At 47.0% G+C, this 21,111-nt stretch overlaps 1 protein-coding gene across 2 annotated transcripts in view; it reads right to left on the bottom strand.

Annotated features, from left to right (window-relative positions):
* KIF26B (kinesin family member 26B) overlaps nt 1–21,111 on the bottom strand; it is a 569,059-nt gene that overhangs the window by 45,691 nt on the left and 502,257 nt on the right. For both annotated transcript variants that reach the window (XM_007990011.3, XM_007990012.3), the window contains one exon: nt 14,015–14,174. In XM_007990011.3, the coding sequence (XP_007988202.3) occupies nt 14,015–14,174 (160 nt within the window). The remainder of the gene's footprint in view (nt 1–14,014; nt 14,175–21,111) is intronic.

Here is a 21,111-nt window from a genome sequence, read left to right as displayed (position 1 = left end):
CCGGTTCCCTCGAGTGGGTCAAGACTGAATGACTCAGAAGAGGGACATGCCAGCAGGCAGGGTCCTGGGCTTGAAAACAGAGACACTTCCATCTCACTCACTCACAAGGGTCTTGCAAAACGTTCATTTGAACAGCTGATGAAACTCCATCCACACACAGCCTAAGTGTCCTTCTTGGCACCAGGCACATGGTCTTCTAGATGTAGTTCAAAATTAGGGAGCTCAGTATGATATCAAATGGTAGGCTGCCATCCCAAACCTGGGGACATGAACCAGTGAAGGCCTTTCCTTAGAGCTCTAATGCATGCCTAGAGCTTCCGTGTACTTATATCCTTAGGGCACCAGCGCCAAATCCATATGATAAATGACTATTACAAACAGGTAGTTTCAGTAACTCAAGCTTTGGGGTAAATTCTATGACATATTTGCTTCTGCCAAATTCTAGACATGTGGAGAGCTGTAGTACTAAATGGGAATCTATACCTGCATCTTGCATCTTTTATTATTGCCATAGAAAAAAATACTCACAGGTGACTTGCTGGAACTTTATTTTCTGAGATGGAGTCTCGCTCTGTTGCCCAGGCTGGAGTGCAGTGGCGCGATCTCCGCTCACTGCAACCTCCACCTCCCTGGTTCAGGCGATTCTCCTGCCTCAGCCTCACAAGTAGCTGAGATTACAAGCATGTGCCACCACACTTGGCTTTTTTTTTTTTTTTTTTTTTTGTATTTTTAGTAGATATTGGGTTTTGCCATGTTGGTCAGTCTGGTCTTAAACTCCCGACCTCAAATGATCTGCCCTCCTTGGGCTCCCAAAATGTTGGGATTATAGGCATGAGCCACTGCGCCCGGCCTACCTGCTGGAACTGCTTACCTCTTTCCTTGAATGTACTTGATAATATGACTTTTAACTGCTTTATGCCTTGCACTCTAATTTGTGTACTGTTTTCCTCTGTCCTACTGGTGCAAAAGCTCTCTGCATCAGCCCTAATGCTTAGACTAGTACTGTGTATTTTGTAGATGCTTGATAAATTTGTCAAAATAACCCGGTAGAACAAATGTATTTTTGCTATTTGATCTGGCTCAGAAAATAGGGTTATAGCTTCAGTGCCTCTTCTCATCCTAAACAGGCGACAATACCACAAAACATATACTTTATCCTAGTTTAGGACGGGGCTCCGATGGCCACAGGAAGCCTGCGGGCACAAAGGTGACCTCTGGGAAGCTGGGCAGGCCACCACTGAGCTGAAGGTAGGTGTCAGACTCATATCCATTACTAAAGATGCAGGGTTTAGATCAGGCTGGTTTCATTCAGACTAGTGCAAAATCATAAGGAAGCTGAAGAACAAGATTCCATCATCATTCTTTTTTTGAGACAGGGTCTTGCTCTGTTCCCCAGGCTGGGGTGCAGTGGCATGATCATAGCTGACTGCAGCCTCGACCTCCCAGGCTCACGCAATCCTCCCACCTCTGCCTGCCAAGTAGTTGGGACTACAGACACATGCCACTATGCCTGGCTAATATATTTTTTAATTTTTTTTGTACAGATGGTATCTCACTATGTTGCCCAGGCTAGTCTTGAATTTGGGCTCAAGTGATCCTCCTGCTTTGGCTTCCTGAAGTGCTGGGATTACAAGTGTGAGCCACTGCGTGTGGCCTCCATCATTATCTTGATGAGCTCATATGATAGGAGAGACGTATGTAAACAAATATTTAAAATATAAGTGCCTACGTTAAAATACCTACAGAATGCCATTGAGATGGAAGATGGAAACTTTCCTGGAGCAAAGAATTCGGAGGGGGGAAAGGAGATCAAAGAAGGCTTGAGAGGGGAGATAATATTTGAGATCAGCCTCAAAGAATAAGCAGGAAGGAATCCAAGAATTTTTAGTATTATTAATGGAAAACTGATTGGCCTGGCGCAGTGGCTCCCACCTGTAATCCCAGCACTTTGGGAGGCCAAGGCAGGTGGATTGCTTGAGCTCGGGATTTCGAGGCCAGCCTAGGAAACATGGTAAATCCCTGTCTCTACAAAAAATATACGCTATTAGCCAGGCATGGTGGTGTGCACCTGTAGTCCCAGCTACATTGGAAGCTGAGGTGGGAGGATCACTGGAGCCTGGAGGTACAGTGAGCCTTGTTTGTGTCATTGCACTCCAGTCTGGGTGACGGAGTGACACCCTGTCTCAAAATGAAAACTCGTAATGTAACTGACCATATTAAATGATTAATGGAGGAACCAAGCGAGCATCTCATTAGATGCAGAGATAGGTTCGATGAACTTCTACCATCAGTATTTAAAAACTTGTTAGAAATCCACCAACAGAAGAATATTTTGCAATATCCAAATGGAAAAATCATACAGCAATGAAGATTAAGAACCTGTAGCTGTGTACATCAAGATGGATCTCAAAAATGAAATACTGATCAAAAGAAGGTATAGAACAGAGTATGATTTCATTTGCGTAACGTTCAACAGCAGACAAAACTAAACAGTATGTTTTGGGTGGGGGGGACATACACTTATGTGATAAAACTTATAAGACAAGCCAGGGCATCAAAAACAGAAAATTCGGCACTGTGGTCACCTCTGGAACAGGCAGGAAGGTGACGGAAGGCAGACGATCACACAGGGGCACCTAAGCTAGCGAAATGTTCTATTTCCTAACCCGGTGGTGGCACACAGATTTTCTGTCATTCTATAGACTGAGCAGATGTGTTTCTACATCTGTATATGCAACACATCTTACAATCAAAACATGCCAAAGACATAAGAAGAATCTCACAAATGGAGGAGGAGCTCCAGTGCGGTACTGGAATAGGGTATGTTCTTGGTAACTATTGATTGAATGAATGAATGAATGAATGAGTGAATGAACAGCCACTGGAAGCAAAAGAAACAACATCGTGACTGTGAGAGGGTGTGGGGTGTTAAGTCATCTCTATGCTGTTTCTATGGTCAGAAAGGTGGGTGTGGCTCAAATTTGGAAGAGCTCCATAGGCCACAAAAGGGTTTCAGCTACCCTGTAGCCAACAGGAAGCCATTGAAGGTTTTAAAGGCTGAGAGACATCAGATTTGCATTTTAAAGGGGCCTTCTGGCAGCTATGTGGAGTGTAAAGAAAACAAAAATCCCGTCTTCACCAAAAAGAGTTCTCGTAAGGAAACAGTGGATATGGCAGGTGCCCTTAACGAAGGGAGCAGTGAACTTTGTTCAGGAAACGATATAAAAATACCTTCAGTGTATACAGCAATTGCAATTAGTTCTCAGCATGGGATTTCATGCTCAGGGATGACACAGTCTCATGGCAGAAACAACCCTTGATAAGTGGTTTGAAAGACAGCAACACGGTGTTTTAAAGACAGACACATTTGACCCTCAGAAAAATTGGCATGTCAGGGCACAAAACTAAAAAATATGTATGCTTATAAATGGGAGGCTGCCAAATCTAGAAATGCCCCCAAGTTTTCATTGATCTCATCAGTAGGGAGTGAAAAGAAAGAATAGTGAGGATAAAAAGAAACAGCAACTGTGGTCATTGCCCTAAAGAACAGAATATCATAAAGTCTCTTAAAAGCCTGCTATTTCTCAAACCACCTCTACTTCTTTGGTTCTCCCTTTGTCATATCAAAATGAAATTCAGCTCTGTTTTAGTTACAAAATTACTAGGTACATTAGACGATTTGATACAACTTAACTTCTCCACAAATGTAACTATATAAAAATTGTTCAATTACACATGAAATGAATTATCACCTCATTTGCATGAACAAAAAAAAATCTGTTAATGCTCAATTGGGCCTGAACCAGTTGTGAAACAGGTGAGAATTTATGGCTGGATACTCTGACTGAAGCTCTATTAATGTTCAAGACAGGTTTTTAATGAATTAATCCCCAACTCATTTATATGCTCCATCCTGTCCAATGCCTAATTGTGCCTAAATCAAGCCATCCTTGAATAATCACAGCCCCCCTGTGGGTGCCCAAGGGCGTCTCAGGCTCTCTGCAATGTCCCTGGACTAACCTAAAACCCTCCTTCTTTGGCTGCTTTCTTTCTGGTTACGACACAACTTGTGATATGATGATTAGTCACCATTAAAGATCACACTTCGCTGTGGATTCGGAGTCTTCATTTGGCTTAGTGGTTTGCCATGATTTGTGTTGGATCATCTCTATATCAAAGCAGGGAATGACAGAACAGCTGTGAACGACTCAGGCGTTTAGAGGACTGACTGTGGCAAACTCTGGAAGACACAGATGAGCGTGAGTAGAGAATGAGTGGGACTCCAGTAGGACAGAGCTTGAGAGTCATCGCTCTGGCCAGAGAGCCCTCGTGACATTCCTCAGCAGCTCCAGGCCCCTTCTTCCCTTAGTGCCGATTCAGCGCTGATGCGCCTATATCACCAGTCACTCGATGCTCAGTGTCTGTATCCCTGCTACACTGTAAGTTGCCCAAGAATGGAGATCATCTGTTCTATCCCTGGTGTTTATTGTAGGGACCCAATGCATGTTTTTGAATGAATGAGTAAATGAATCAATGGAAAACTTAGATTTCTTCTATACATTTCTCAGAGTATTTTCTCTGTATGTTTGGTGACCTCAATGAGGCTTATCATAGAACCAGTTCCTGAAATTCCTCCCCAGTTCTTTGGGGCCAGAATCTACCTTGCTGATGAGAACAGCACTGAGTTCTACGGATGACAGAGTGAAGTGTTATGAGTCACGTGGGGTGTGAGATGTAAAGTGAAATTTATATCAAAGTTGGCCTGGACAATCTCTTTGAATGAAAACCATTCTCTCACTAAGTCCAACACAGACAAGTTTTACTTCAGCATTAAAAACATGCCGCCTCTCTAACTGCACACCACAAGTACTCGGCTTGCATTCAAAGTACTCGGCCGTATGGAAAAGGAGTATCTTTAAATATTCGAATCACACCCCAGTCACTGGGATACACAGATACAACTGGGGGTGCAGCAGCATCAGACCGCCACCCCTGACTCATTCTCAGGCCCACTGGACTGTTTGAGGGCGGAGTCCTTTGCCTCCTTACATCGTGACTTCACTTTCGTGCAGAGCCTTTAGAATTCTCTTAAGTCAAGTATCTGTATCAGGCAGCCACGCTGTGTGTTAGGCACACAAATTCTTGTTGAATAAATGCATGAGGGTTCATTTCAATAGATGGTAATTATAATCCACTTGGCCAAAAAAAAAAAAAAAAAAAAAAAACAGAAGATGCATACTTTCAAAGTCAAGGAATGCACAGAAGATAGGATGGTGGCAGAATCACGTGGGCTACACGATTCTGAAAGATGATAAAACAGTGACCTTTCTGCCTTTGAAGCAGGTCTGTCTGTCTATCACAGACATTGTCTCCATGGAACCTACAGTATGTTTCTGAGGTGGACAAGGAGTAAGAACGATTGGGATTTTGCTGATGGAGAAATGAGAAGCTCGGGGAGGGCGTCTGAGTGTGTGAGGTTAGCCGTGGCAGGGGCGCTAGGACCCATGTCGCCTGGCCCCAGCTCAGCACTAGCTCTACCGCGCAGGCTGCAATCCGTCTCTTTAGAAAGCACAGCGATTCTCTGGGAGCTCAGTCTGAAGACGCTTCCCAAATTCCAGCTGAGAGGTTGATCATCTTATCTGCCAACTGTGGAATTTCCCAAAGCTTCTATTCTTAGCCAGATGTTTGAGGAAAAGCTCATGATCTCACCCACCAGCCCTGCCATCATTCTCACCTCTCGCTTATCTCTTCCCTACCTTTCTTGTACTCAGCAAAGCTTCAAGGCACAGCCTGGGTGATAACCTCTCCCGCTCCGACCTGAACCTATTCACTCAGGAATAGGTGCCGCTGCATACCCCGGAGGGGCGGGAGACGGAAGCTGTCTTATCAGTGGGCTGTGCCCAGTGTCTGCTTCTCCACTGTGGGAAATGGTCGCGCTTCTCCTGCAGGAGCTGCCCCAGATAGATCAGGAGGCCTTCGTGGGGGTCCCAGAGCCAGAGAGAGCCTGGTGGAGTCCGGCAGTTTCTCCCATCAGTGCGGCGTGGGAAGGGGCTCCATGAACTTTCAGGCTCTTTCACAAGAAAGATTATAGAGTTTTTTTTTTTGTTTTTTTTTTTTAAGGCTCATGAAATAGGCTGAGACTTTCTGAGAGGACACCCTCCATTGGCGGTACCCAGAACATGGGACCCAGACTGTCAGGCCCCACTGACAGCCACTTCCTGAGGTTAGGACGCCTTCTACTCTACCTGGAGCCTGCACATGTTCAAAGTCAGGAGCATCTCATTGGTTGTTACATTCTTTTTTATTTTATTTTTTGCCCCCTCTCCCTGCCCCCCATCACTACATTCTTACCTGGTATTTTTGATTTAGCCCTGATAAGTAGCTTGGGTCCTGAAAGGAAGATTTCTTTCCTTTTTTTACCTTTTGTATTTGACATTTTTCATTGCCATGGTTATCTAGCCATCGGCCTGGCTTAGCAATCACAGAAACAGGTGAGACCAGGAGACCTGAACGTATGAATTGGCTACCATCAGCCCTACCCCTTGGGTCGGTGCATTCATTCATTCATTCATTCATTCACTTAGAGGCAGGGTGTTGCTCTGTTGTCCAGGCTGGAGTGCAGTGACATGATCATAGCTTACTGCAGCCTCAACCTTCTGGGTTCGAGCGATCCTTCCATCTCAGCCTCCCAAGTAGCTTGGACTACAGGTGTGAGCCACCATGCCCAGCTAGTTTTTAATTTTTTTTTTTGTGGAGATGAGGCCTCCTTATGTTGCTCAGACTGGTCTCAAACTCCTGGGCTCAAGTGATCCTCCTGCCTAGGCTTTCCAAAGTGCTCAGACTACAGGTGTGAGCCACTGTGCCTGGCCTGTGCTTTTACTTATAATCAACTACACATGTGCAAGCTTTGCAGGTAGGTTTGATCTTCTGTTGTACCCCATTTGTTATTGCAACAAATGTTGACCGAGCACCACAATATTCCAGAAACTGTACTTGGTGGGGGTGATAAGCTGGGAGGCAGTGAGGCCCTGTTGCCTATTAGCTGTGTGAACTTGGACAAGATACTCAACCTTTCTGTGTCTCAGTTTCCCCATCCATGATACTAGTATGATTATTACAGTACCTACGTCTCAGGTGGTCAGAATTAAATATCCATAAGGCATTTAGCACAGCTTGTGAGGCGCAGTAAGAACAACGCCCAAGCTGTGGTGTTCACGACGTGAAATACTGTCCCCGGGGGCTCATCTATGCACCGTGCTAACTACCTTCAGTGTAGCTGAAATGCAAGGAAATAAGTACTAGACATCATTTTCTCCTCCTCCCTATGGTCCAGCAAGTCCAGGAATTAGGAACTTCTACCCCTTTAGCAAGATCAAGACAGAGTTCCTGCTCTCAGCTCTGCCCTTCTATTCACTTCCTCCAAGGGAGGGAGGAAGAAGGTCTGACTGCTGAGGCTGGTGAACGTGAGCCTGGGTGTGACAGCTGGCACTGTCTCTCTGTCCTTCCCCTGCAGGCCACGCCATTCTCTCCTCCACTCAGGCTATGGGGGTTGAGGAAGGGGCTGTCTACCCTTTCCTCCTCTGCTAGGATTAGCAGTGTTTTAATTCCCAATCATACTCTTGTATCTATTTGATCATTCGTTCAGAATTCGGAAAGAGTTTAATAATAACCTCAGACATTAGACACAAATGAAGATAAACTAGAAAACCAAAAGGGAAAGGAAGACGCCTTCCAATTTCTAGACACCAGGCCTGAGATCGTTATGTCCCATTATGCCACAGCAGCTGCTTCAATGGACAGACAAAAACATGAGCCGTGGCTTTGCTGCCAAGAGATGACGACAGAGCTGGGACCTGATATTGTTCCCAATTCAGTGAAGCTCTGAGAGAGGCTAGAGCATGGTCCTCTTGAGAATGAAAAGGACGAGGTGTAGAGTTCATGTGTCAAACCAGCGGCTGAACAACCAAAGCTTGAACCCAGGGCTTGTGACCGCAGCCAATCCCCAGAAGGTGTCACTTCTCCCTGAGTGACTGGCGTGGTTCTCTAATGAGCCTGGCAGAATTAATTTAGTCGCAGCTTCTGCCTCAACTCTTAAGAAAATAATAACAACCTCTCGAGATTTCTATAGCTAAATATGAAGATACCACTAGCCAAGGAAGCAAACAGAGCTAAGAGGGAAAAATAAAAGCAAGTGAGAATGCTAAAAATCTCATAGAAAAGGGACTTCAATGTCCCAGTGACATTCTGAACTCACGTTCTCTGCATCCTAACAGTCATTAAAATGTATAAAAATGAGTATTTCTAAAGCAGCAATACTAAGAATTATCATTGCTGCAGTTGCCTGGCAACCTGAGACTTTGGTTATTTTATTTCTAAACAGGGAATGCTCTAAACTGGTATCTGGAGTTTGTGCAAATAGTTCTAAATTGATATTCTCCCTGTAAATCAGGAGGAGATAATACAGCATTAATATACATTTAAAGGAGGTTAAATATGCATATGTCTCTCTGTCTCTCTCACACACACAGACACATACACACACACATACACACACACACACACACACAAAGATTCTTACATGAACGTCTCCCTGTTTCATGCTGTCTTAAACAAATCTGGAGAACTGATACTCCTTTGCATTCTTCCTGACAAATATCTACTTAATTTCATGGTACATCTAAATAACATACATCCAAGTACCGAGGAAGAGCCTTTCCTCTCCTGTGTGAGATGCGAATTGAACGCTGTGGCTCCGCACTCCCTAACCTTTTGACCTTTCTGGCACCAGGGACAGGTTTCGTGGAAGACAATTTCTCCATGGACCCAGTGGGAGTAGGGAATGGTTTTGGGATGAAACTGCTCCACCTCAGATCATCAGGCATTAGATTCTCACAAGCAGCGCACAGGCTAGATCCCTCACACGCACAGTTCACAATAGCACAAAGTTCCTATGAGAATCCAGCGCCACTCATCAGGCAGGAGGCGGCACTCAGGCGGTCGTGCTCCCCCACTGCTCACCTCCTGCTGTGCAGGCCGGTTCCTAACAGGCCAGGGACCTGTACCAGTCTGTGGCCTAGGGATTGGGACCCCGCTCTAGCTAACAGCAATCTTGAGCCCCTTTCCCCAGCTTCCCAGACCTTGAGTACCGGGTTTCCAGTTCTGAGAAAGCAGAGACTAAGCCCAAATCTCCATGGACTCTAGGAAGAAGCGCTTCTCCAGGCAAGGGAGGGGAATGTCCGCATCCTTCAGAGGGGCTCGTCCTGAAGTTCCTGCCAGTGCTGGGCCTGCTGCCACACGTGCGACCCGCAGGTGCCAGCACCCCACCCTCTGTTGGATGAGAAGACGCGCTTGCATTTTGAAAAAGCTGCCTCTACTTATGAAGTGTCATTTCCTTTCAAGTCACTGACTTGAACCTGAGCTTCTAGTGCTGCCTGCTGCTTTGAATGAACTGCTGTGCTCCGATGCTACAACTTCAAGATGACCTTGGTTCCTGACTCCTCACTGGGGCCTTAGGAAGAAAAGAGTTCCCTTTATAGCCCCTGAGGGTGGGCGTCCTCATCGCTTTTGTGGAACACAGGCTTCTGGAAGTCGATGCTGCCTGCGGTGTTTGCTTGTGGCCTGCAGCTTTGGGATCCATCACAGAAAGGAGGAGGCGAGCTCAGCACAGCTGCTGAGACCCAAAGTGCCTCAGTGACTGATCTCAACAAACAAGGATTAGGTCTGGATCTGAACCATAGACCAAACCCGTAAGAGGGAGGTACCGCGACGGATGGCTATGTAGCCATCATTTCCACGACGGGATGGCTATGTGGCACCATTTTTCAAGATGACTGGGAGAAGCATCTCAGACAGGCACAACATGAGAGGGCCACAGAATGGCTTCCATGAGTTCTTGTTAAAGGGCAGCCAAGACATCAGCAACTGGCTGTTGTTTAGAAACAGTGTTTAGAAACACCGAGTTGGCAAATAAGCAAACAGGCCATATGACCCATTAAGAATTCTTTCTCCATATGGAGTAGCAGTTATAAATGAAGGTACATGCTTCAGGGCTTGCAGGAGCCCTGCGTGAAAGGTGTGGTTTCCAAGAGTCCGTGCCCTTTGCAAGGCAACATCTAAGAGAACCAGAAATTCTATTTTTGAGAGAAGTGGGTCGCGGTTAGAATCTGAGTCTCGAAAGGCTGCGGTCCTTCAGATGAGCTGGGACGTAACACCCTTTAGCCGAAGCTCAGTTCACCCTGACAGATCCCTGTGGCAGTTCTTCTGGGGGCCAACTCCTGTGGGGTGTGCCTGAAACACTGGGTTTTGGCCTGAGAAGTCATTTCAATGCTTCTGCCTATTTTTTCTTATCCATTAAATGGGAAGACTCCTAGCACCTTGGTGCCCAAGAGTGGTAAGGAACAGCAAATGACTGTACCGAATAAAGAAGATTCGCAAATGCACTGTCAAAATGCTCAAACGAGGGCAGGGTTCCCTAGATGTGGAGGCTCTCAAAAATTAGAGCGTAATTTGTGCAGCCTGTCAGTGCAGAACTGATGAGGGGCTGGAGCCCTTGGTGGTCTCCCTGCCTTTCCTGCATGCTTTTCTGAATGGAGCCACTGTTTAGGGCCGACTTACAGCACCTGGACTGGCCGGCAAGCCTGTGCCGTGCAATGTGCCTGTGCCATGTAATGGCTGAGGTTGGAAACCTGCTCCACATCTCTTGCATCTTCAAGGGCAATATCATTTGCAAAGTCAGACCCATTCAGCGCACGTGGAGGGTGCCTGTGGGAATGCCTGGGATGGGTAATGAATCCAAACTCACTTTCCGGCTTTGCTCACATGACAAATAGCCTGGTAAAATGGTGAAGAGGAATGAAGACAGGCTACAGCCCCTCTGCGCACATTCCAGTGAATTTCCCAGAGCAAGCACGAGTAACGCAGGTTCCAAGCACAGAGTCGTCTGGGGAGACAAATGAAGAGGTAGTGGGGTGTCTGTGTTTTGGGGGTGGGGGAAGGAAGAGAAGATGGAATTTGGGTTTCTATCTTTGTTTGTATTTTTCTTCCCCCGTAAGTGAGCAGGAGGAGTAACAGGAAACCGCAAGGGCAGGAAACTTCCCGTTCTCTAAGGAACCCACTGCAAAGACAAGGTGTGACACCCTGAAGGTGTTTAGTATGCTAACAAAATGCTGCATGATGTGGCTTCAGAGCGCTGATGGAACTGATACCAGAAATCTGGGCCTTCCTGCTGTGCTGGGCTCCCCTGCCGTGTGGAGCAAAGGCAGCTCCCACTTTAGAGAGCTTGATGAGAAGGGGGCGTGGGTCTGCAGCTCTGAACTGTCAAGGCCTCTGAAGCTGTGAAAAGGGAGGCAGTTTGATCCTGCCACCCACTGGCCGGGTGATTTGAGTAAATCTTCACCTTATCTTTCTGTACCTCAAAAGAGGACGGTTTCTAGTTGATGAATCACTTTGTAAATGTAAATCTGCAGATGCTAAATATTGAATCTAGGCTGTGGCCCAGATTCAGAGAAAACATGACGGCAAGGGTCTTTTTAAGATCATGCACAATAAAGGGCATTAAGGACACGGAGGGGTGGCAGAACAAATGCACTGGCCAATGGATGTTTCGGGGAGGACAGTGCTGGCTGGATGGCCAGGCCGCCATGTTTCCGGCACCAGGCAACCAGGCAAGGTCTTGATGAGGTGTGTTAGGCAGGGCAGGGCAAGGACAGCTGGTGAGTCTGTACCCACACCATCAATAGCTCAACCAGGCCACAGGACAGCTCTAGGACTGGGTCTTGTGCTGACACCGCATGGATGCTAGTCTGTGCCTGAGACACAGGAACACTTTAATGATCACTCTCTCGGTGCCACAATAGAAGAAGGGGATTCCTGGAATGAAGGCAGGCAGCTGTCTGCAGGGACTGGTGAGTGCAGGTGTCTCCCAGGAGCGCAGGTGGCCCAGTGGTAGGGCCAGCATGTTAAAAATATGCTTAATTAACAAGAGGCTTGAACAATTCATACAAATTTTTTCTTTTTTCTTTTCTTTTTTTTTTTTGAGACAGGGTCTCACTCTGTTGCCCAGGCTGGTGCAGTAGCGTGATCTCAACTCACTGCAGCCTCTGCCCCCTGGGCTCAAGTGACCCTTCCACCTCAGCCTCCCAAGCAGCTGGGACTACAAGCATGCAACACCACGCTGGGCTGATTTTTGTATTTTTGTAGAGACAGATTTTTGCCATGTGGCCCAGGCTGGTCTCGAACTACTGGGCTCAAGCAATCCTCCCGCCTCAGCCTCCCAAAGTGCTGGAAATACAGGTGTGAGCCACCACTCTGGGCCATAAAAACAATTTTTAATGTTTCCCTACTCATTTATAATAAAACCCAACTCTAACTAAGTTACTTTAAATTAAAAATAGTTTCATGTTTACATGCATCTATGTTCTCACCATCAATTCAACAACTATGTATAGAAATCATAAAAGCATGTCGCCCTGCAGAAACAGTAGAAAACCTGTAAGTAAAATATGTATTCGATGACCTCCTAATGAGGTGCAATCTGGAATTTTATTTACACCATGATCTATGAAGTTATGACATTAACAGGCATGATTCTCATTTTATGGAAACCAGTGAGGGCCAGTAACTCTTCCCTTCATCTCCACCTCCAACGGTTGCCCTCCCCTGCCCTTTCTCCCCACCCGTTGAATTTATTCAACTACAGAAATGACATCAAATGAAACTCTATAATTCTTCAACTTAAAACTTTTTTTCCTATAGAAAAGTGTTGTTACAAGAGCTGGGAAAACCATTTCTGGGTTTATCCAACTAGGATTCCAAATTTCTAGAAATGAGATGGACAGGATTATAACCACCATTTAAGCTCCTAAAGTCGGTCCATAGGGTTGAGGGAAAGAAAAACTCCAGCACTCATCCTGAATCTCGGTAATTATAGAATACACTGCTCGACTTTTTCCTCCCACACAAGTAACTTAGGTTTTGTGGGATTTTTACAGATAAAACCATGAATCCACATACAGTTAGTTAATCCTCATGGCAACTCTGTAAGGTCAGTGTTTTTTTCCCTTTAAATAGGTGAGGATAGGCTTGACCAGATAGGTGTTACCAGACCTTCTTCATAGGTTATTGGCCATAGTGTCCTAAACTCTACAATAAACTTTTATACATGTTTTATCATTTTGAGCCTTATATTTCTGTGATGTAAGTAACATGTATAACTTTAGCCCTCATTTTAGGAAGAGTGAAGGTTCATGCAGCTAGTAAGAGGCTCAGCTGAGCCTTGGCAGAAGCCTGGACAGCCAGTCAATGGCCCGCCACCACACGGTCCAATGAGAACGCTTAGTTGGGGTGATGGTGGTGGAGTGGCTTTGTCTCTGCCAGACATAGGAGCGGCTGTAATTTAATTGTCTTGGAGCAGCAATAAAGAGACAGGAAGGATCCTGGAAGTGACTAAACATTTGCATGGGAAGGCGGGTGCTAATTCTCCCAGCTTTCTAAACTCCCTAGATGGGGCTGCCAGATAAAATACATGACACCAGGAGTGTCCCACGCAATGTTGGGGTGCATACGTATAATACAACCTTATTTGTTGGTTATCTGAAATTCTAATTTGCCTGGATAGCCTATATTTTTTTGGTTGAGTCTGGTGGCCCTACCCCTAAGGGTAAGCCAGTCTTCCACCCTCATTCTCATCACTATGAAACAGGCGCATCTTTCTCATGGTGACAATGGCCCACCCCCTTCAGTTGCGAGTGGAGAACGCAACTGAGATAATTTCCTATTTTCCTCTAATTTGAGTAGCCTCAAGTTAGAACTGGAATAGATTTAAGTATTTCCAAAAGTTTTGAATTTGGGAGATCATGCATTACACAACTGTTAGCTAAAGCTGGTCTCTGGCACTGAACTTAGAATGGGGTCCAGGCTGTCCTTCTGTGGCACACCTCTCCCCAGATGGCACTGAGCCAAGCGTCCCACACCGTGCTTACCCCCACCGCATTCTTTGAGTAGAAGAGTCACTTACTTGTATGGAATGTGTTTGCTGCCATTGACGAGAGCCAGGATGACATTGCCCAGAGCAGACAGCGAGAGGCACAGTCCTGAGCCTCCTTCTCGATTTTTGCTAAGAGCTTTCACACAGCTGCCGAGATCAATGAGATGCAGGCGGCTGCGACCTCCAGACACTGCCACATAAGAGAAGATAAAAGAGAAATGGTTAAGTTCTGACAAACACTCATCTGTTCTTCATGTAGCTCCTTGGGAAACCAGAGGAAAAATGAAAAGGGGGAGGAAAAGGTTGAAGTTCACGACCTACTAGGAAACCCCAGCAGAATCATGCTGGGGTTGCAAATAGCATTGGTCCTCTTAAATTCTTTTCACCACACACCACTGACCCTCTAAAGTCTGCTGACAGTCACACTACAGATAAATGAATTCAAATAATTCTTGCAGGTTGAACTGAATGAGATTTTGGAGAAAATAAATGTCTAATTATAGGAGGCTACATTTCTACCTAAATGCCATTTGAACAGCAGAATTCTGAAACTCATCAAGTTAAAACCTGAATGGCTCACGAGTGATTACCAGCTTTGGTTGATCATTATACAGAACCCAACCTAAAGCTCAGCCAGGAATCAGGTTGCAAACCAAAGGCAAAAATCAGGAAGAAATAACAACCAGGTGCAGAGACACGGAAGACCCAAATATTTGCTGAGTATCTGCCAACTGCCAGGTGCTGTACAAACATCAGCCTCATTCAATTCCCATGATAAAATCATAAGCTACATACTATTATCCTTCCTGTATTGATGAGAAAATAACAGTTCAGAAAAGTGAAGTAACTTGCCCATGAGTACTTCTGCTGCCGAAGTACAGGGAGACCAAGGTGGCGACAATTTACAAGACAGAGTACTGCAGAGGAAAGAACTCTAGAGATTTGCAGAAGGTCCGTCAAGGGTTCAACTGAGTGCTGGTCAGCACATCTGATATAGTTTGGATGTCTGTGTGCTCCAAATCTCATGTTGAAATGTGATCCTCAATGGTGGAGATGGGTTGTCCACCCCCATGGCCCAAACACCTCCCAGCAGGTTCCAGCACTGAGAATCACAGGCCTGGTGTTGAAATGTGATCCCCAGTGTTGGAGACGGGGCCTGGTGGGAGGTGTTTGGGTCTCGGGGGTGGAACCCTCGTGAACAGCTTAGTGTCCTTCCCATGGTAATGAGTGAGTTCTTGCTCTTTAACTTCTTGCAAAAGCTAGTTGTTTAAAAGAGGCTGGCACCTGCCCCCTTCTCTCTCCTGCTCTCTCCTGCCGTGTGACATGCCGGCTCTCCTTTCACCTTCCACCATCATCGTCAGCGTCCTGAGGCCTCACCAGAAGCAGATGCTGGTGCCGTGTTTCTTGTATAGTTTGCAGAGCTGTGACCAGAATAAGCCTCTTTATAAATCACCCAGCCTCAAGTATCCTTTTACAGCAATGCAAAAGGGACTAACACAACATTCATGTGAGAAAACTATTCAAGGCTCAGACATTGACCACTTAAGAAGACTGGAGATCTTTTAATTTTACATATGTTATTCACAAAGCCAGGAATCGTGCCACTTCCTAACAGCCAGCCTGGAAAACTTCACGATTCACAGGGCATCGGGTCGAACACCCAGAAGTATTTTCCATACTTAGCCACAGACTGAGCACTGACTTGATCCCATCTAACACATATTAAAAGCAAAACAAAAAAAATGATCAAACTGTTTCCAAGTAACACATCTGCATTCTAAAACAAAGCTTAAGAATATTTACAAAGTAAAGACTCGGGAAAATGAAACCCATAATGAAGAGATCATTGAAACCAACTTAGAATTAGCATAGATGTTAGAATTGACAGAAGCAGCTATTTATTAAAACAGTTATTTCATCTGTATTTCAGACGTTCAAAAAGTTAAGCAGAAACATGGAATATATATTTAAAAAGACACAAAACTATCGAGACCATCCTGGCTAACACAGTGAAACCCTGTCTCTACTAAAAATAAAAAAAATTAGCTGGGTGTGGTGGTACGTGCCTGTAGTCCCAGCTACTCGGGAAGCTGAGGCAGGAGAATGGTGTGAACCCGGGAGGCGGAGCTTGTAGTGAGCCGAGATTGCGCCACTGCACAATTTGCTCTGCCTAGGCGGCAGAGCAAGACTCCGTCTCAAAAAAAAAAAAAAAAAAGACACAAAACTGAACCTCTAGAGATAAAAACTACAATGTGTGAGATAAAAAAATATATTCTAGATGAGATGAATGGCAGATTAGATATTGCAGAATGAAAAATCAGCAAATTTGAAGATCTAGCAATAAAACTATTCAGAATAAAGTATACAGGGGAAAAAGCAACAACAAATAAAAAACAGGAAAAAAAGAGCTATAGGACAACTTCAAGTGTCTGCTATGTGTTATTGGGGTCCCTAAAGGAGAAGACAGAGAGTGTGCTACAAATAAAACATTTGAGAAAAATAATGGCTAAAAATTCCCCACATTTAATGAATCATAAACCCATGTATCCAAGAAGCTAAGTGAGCCCCAAGCACGAATGAAGAAACTATATCAAGGCATATCATAACCAAACTGCCCATAACTAGTGATATAAAGAAAAATCTTGAAAAGAGCCAGAGGGAAAAAAGCACATTACATATAAAGGAACAAAGATAAGGATGATGGCAGATTTCTCATTGGAAATAATACAGGTGAGAAGACACGGGAGCAATGTTTTTAAAATACTAAAAACTGTCAAGTTAAAAATATACATCCAGCAAAAGTATCATTCCAAAACAAAAGGGCAATAAAGATATTTTTAGACTTAAAAATCCTAAAAGAATTCACCATAAGCAAAAACACCAGGAATATAGACAAAGGAAGGAAGAGCTTTGGAAATGATAACCACATGGGTAAATATGTAATTTTTATTACTTTCAATCTCTTTAAAAGATTATTATTAAAACAAAAATCACAATGTAATATGTGAGTAACATGTAAAATTAAAATGTTTGATAGCAATAACACAAAAGTCAGAGGGGAGAAATGGAAGTATACTATTGTAAGGTTTTTATTCCTTATATAAGTGGTATAATATCACTTTAAATTAGATTGTGGTAACTTAAACATGTATGTTACAAACACTAAAGCAATAATTAAACAATAAAAGTAATAGCTAATAAACCCACCAAAGATAGAAATTGGATTTAGTTTAATAAATCCAAAAGAAGGCAGAAAAAAAAGAGCACAAAGATCAGATGGGACAAATAGAAAACAGAAAAGTAATATTTTGAACCAAACTATATCAATAATCACATGAAATTGAAATAGTCTAAAATACCCTTATTAAAAGGCAAAAATCGTCAGATTGGATAAAAAAGTGAGGCACTACTATATGCTTCCCATGAGAAATGCACTTCAAATAGAAATAAACAATAGTTTAAACGTGTGAGTGTGGATAAGGCAAACAGTAACCACAAGAGTTGGAGTGAATCTACCAGTATTAGACAAAAGAGATTGAAGACAGTCAAAGACCTGTCCCATTTATGCGAAGACCTGCGGGGAGGCATGTCCAGCACCTCCTGCTGCAGTCATGGAACATCCTACTGATGCAGTGTCCTCCTGGAAAAGACACACCTTCAGATCAGATACAAGACTGGGCTCTCTAGCTTCTGTCCCACAGCAGATCCCAAGGGGGCCCAGTCACAGCTCCAGACCCTCTCTCTGCAGTCAGATAACTATTCTATCTGTACAGGAACTTGCTGGGTGACACACCCCCCTCTGAGCTGAGACTGAGCCCTTCAGTATCTGTCCCACAGCAGATGCCAAGAGGGCCCGGATTCTGCTCTAGCTCCTCCTGCTGATAGTTGGGGAACTATCCTGTCTATGCAGGGATTTACTAGAAGATGCATGCCCATTTGAGCCAATGTTGCAGGTACGCCAGCCTCTATCCTTTTTTTTGAGATGGAATCTCGCTCTGTCGCCCAGACTGGAGTGCGGTGGTGCAATCTCGGCTCACTGCAAACTCTGCCTCCCGGGTTCACGCCATTCTCCTGCCTCAGCCTCCTGTGTGGCTGGGACTACAGGCGCCTGGCCAGCCTCCATCTTATAGCAGACGGTGAGGAGGCCTGGTCTTGGCTTTAGTTCCTCCTGTTATGGGTAAGAAACTACTCCACTTGTGCAGAGACTTGCTGAGTAACACATGCCTGTCTCAGCCAATGAGAAAGGTCCATCAGCCTCCTTCTCACAGCAGATCCTGAAGGGGTCTAGTCTCAACTTCTGCCTCTCCTGCTATAGTTGGGGACCCAGCCTAACTGTGCAGAGGCCTGCTGGGAAGTATCCTGGTCTGGGACACACCTGTGCAGAGGCCTGCTGGGAAGTACACTGTTCTGGGACACACCTGTGCAGAGGCCTGCTGGGACGTATCCTGGTCTGGGACACACCTGTGCAGAGGCCTGCTGGGAAGTACACTGGTCTGGGACACACCTGTGCAGAGGCCTGCTGGGAAGTACACTGGTCTGGGACACACCTGTGCAGAGGCCTGCTGGGACGTATCCTGGTCTGGGACACACCTGTGCAGAGGCCTGCTGGGAAGTACACTGGTCTGGGACACACCTGTGCAGAGGCCTGCTGGGAAGTATCCCGGTCTGGGACACACCTGTGCAGAGGCCTGCTGGGAAGTATCCCGGTCTGGGACACACCTGTGCAGAGGCCTGCTGGGGAGTATCCTGGTCTGGGACACACCTGTGCAGAGGCCTGCTGGGGAGTATCCTGGTCTGGGACACACCTGTGCAGAGGCCTGCTGGGAAGTACACTGGTCTGGGACACACCTGTGCAGAGGCCTGCTGGGAAGTACACTGGTCTGGGACACACCTGTGCAGAGGCCTGCTGGGAAGTATCTGGTCTGGGACACACCTGTGCAGAGGCCTGCTGGGAAGTACACTGGTCTGGGACACACCTGTGCAGAGGCCTGCTGGGAAGTATCCCGGTCTGGGACACACCTGTGCAGAGGCCTGCTGGGAAGTATCTGGTCTGGGACACACCTGTGCAGAGGCCTGCTGGGAAGTACACTGTTCTGGGACACATCTGTGCAGAGGCCTGCTGGGGAGTATCCTGGTCTGGGACACACCTGTGCAGAGGCCTGCTGGGAAGTATCCTGGTCTGGGACACACCTGTGCAGAGGCCTGCTGGGAAGAATCCTGGTCTGGGACACACCTGTGCAGAGGCCTGCTGGGAAGAATCCTGGTCTGGGACACACCTGTGCAGAGGCCTGCTGGGAAGAATCCTGGTCTGGGACACACCTGTGCAGAGGCCTGCTGGGAAGTACACTGTTCTGGGACACACCTGTGCAGAGGCCTGCTGGGACGTATCCTGGTCTGGGACACACCTGTGCAGAGGCCTGCTGGGGAGTACACTGGTCTGGGACACACTTGTGCAGAGGCCTGCTGGGACGTATCCTGGTCTGGGACACACCCGTGCAGAGGTCTGCTGGGAAGTACACTGGTCTGGGACACACCTGTGCAGAGGCCTGCTGGGACGTATCCTGGTCTGGGACACACCTGTGCAGAGGCCTGCTGGGAAGTACACTGGTCTGGGACACACCTGTGCAGAGGCCTGCTGGGAAGTATCCCGGTCTGGGACACACCTGTGCAGAGGCCTGCTGGGAAGTATCCCGGTCTGGGACACACCTGTGCAGAGGCCTGCTGGGAAGTATCCTGGTCTGGGACACACCTGTGCAGAGGCCTGCTGGGAAGTATCCTGGTCTGGGACACACCTGTGCAGAGGCCTGCTGGGAAGTACACTGTTCTGGGACACACCTGTGCAGGGCCTGCTGGGACGTATCCTGGTCTGGGACACACCTGTGCAGAGGCCTGCTGGGAAGTACACTGGTCTGGGACACACCTGTGCAGAGGCCTGCTGGGAAGTACACTGGTCTGGGACACACCTGTGCAGAGGCCTGCTGGGACGTATCCTGGTCTGGGACACACCTGTGCAGAGGCCTGCTGGGAAGTACACTGGTCTGGGACACACCTGTGCAGAGGCCTGCTGGGAAGTATCCCGGTCTGGGACACACCTGTGCAGAGGCCTGCTGGGAAGTATCCCGGTCTGGGACACACCTGTGCAGAGGCCTGCTGGGGAGTATCCTGGTCTGGGACACACCTGTGCAGAGGCCTGCTGGGGAGTATCCTGGTCTGGGACACACCTGTGCAGAGGCCTGCTGGGAAGTACACTGGTCTGGGACACACCTGTGCAGAGGCCTGCTGGGAAGTACACTGGTCTGGGACACACCTGTGCAGAGGCCTGCTGGGAAGTATCTGGTCTGGGACACACCTGTGCAGAGGCCTGCTGGGAAGTACACTGGTCTGGGACACACCTGTGCAGAGGCCTGCTGGGAAGTATCCCGGTCTGGGACACACCTGTGCAGAGGCCTGCTGGGAAGTATCTGGTCTGGGACACACCTGTGCAGAGGCCTGCTGGGAAGTACACTGTTCTGGGACACATCTGTGCAGAGGCCTGCTGGGGAGTATCCTGGTCTGGGACACACCTGTGCAGAGGCCTGCTGGGAAGTATCCTGGTCTGGGACACACCTGTGCAGAGGCCTGCTGGGAAGAATCCTGGTCTGGGACACACCTGTGCAGAGGCCTGCTGGGAAGAATCCTGGTCTGGGACACACCTGTGCAGAGGCCTGCTGGGAAGAATCCTGGTCTGGGACACACCTGTGCAGAGGCCTGCTGGGAAGTACACTGTTCTGGGACACACCTGTGCAGAGGCCTGCTGGGACGTATCCTGGTCTGGGACACACCTGTGCAGAGGCCTGCTGGGGAGTACACTGGTCTGGGACACACTTGTGCAGAGGCCTGCTGGGACGTATCCTGGTCTGGGACACACCCGTGCAGAGGTCTGCTGGGAAGTACACTGGTCTGGGACACACCTGTGCAGAGGCCTGCTGGGACGTATCCTGGTCTGGGACACACCTGTGCAGAGGCCTGCTGGGAAGTACACTGGTCTGGGACACACCTGTGCAGAGGCCTGCTGGGAAGTATCCCGGTCTGGGACACACCTGTGCAGAGGCCTGCTGGGAAGTATCCCGGTCTGGGACACACCTGTG

This window comes from Chlorocebus sabaeus, chromosome 25 (assembly GCF_047675955.1).
Source record: "Chlorocebus sabaeus isolate Y175 chromosome 25, mChlSab1.0.hap1, whole genome shotgun sequence".
NCBI lineage: Eukaryota > Metazoa > Chordata > Mammalia > Primates > Cercopithecidae > Chlorocebus > Chlorocebus sabaeus.
The sequence above is the reverse complement of the archived record's forward strand: the minus strand, read 5'-3'. Positions and strand labels throughout refer to the sequence as shown.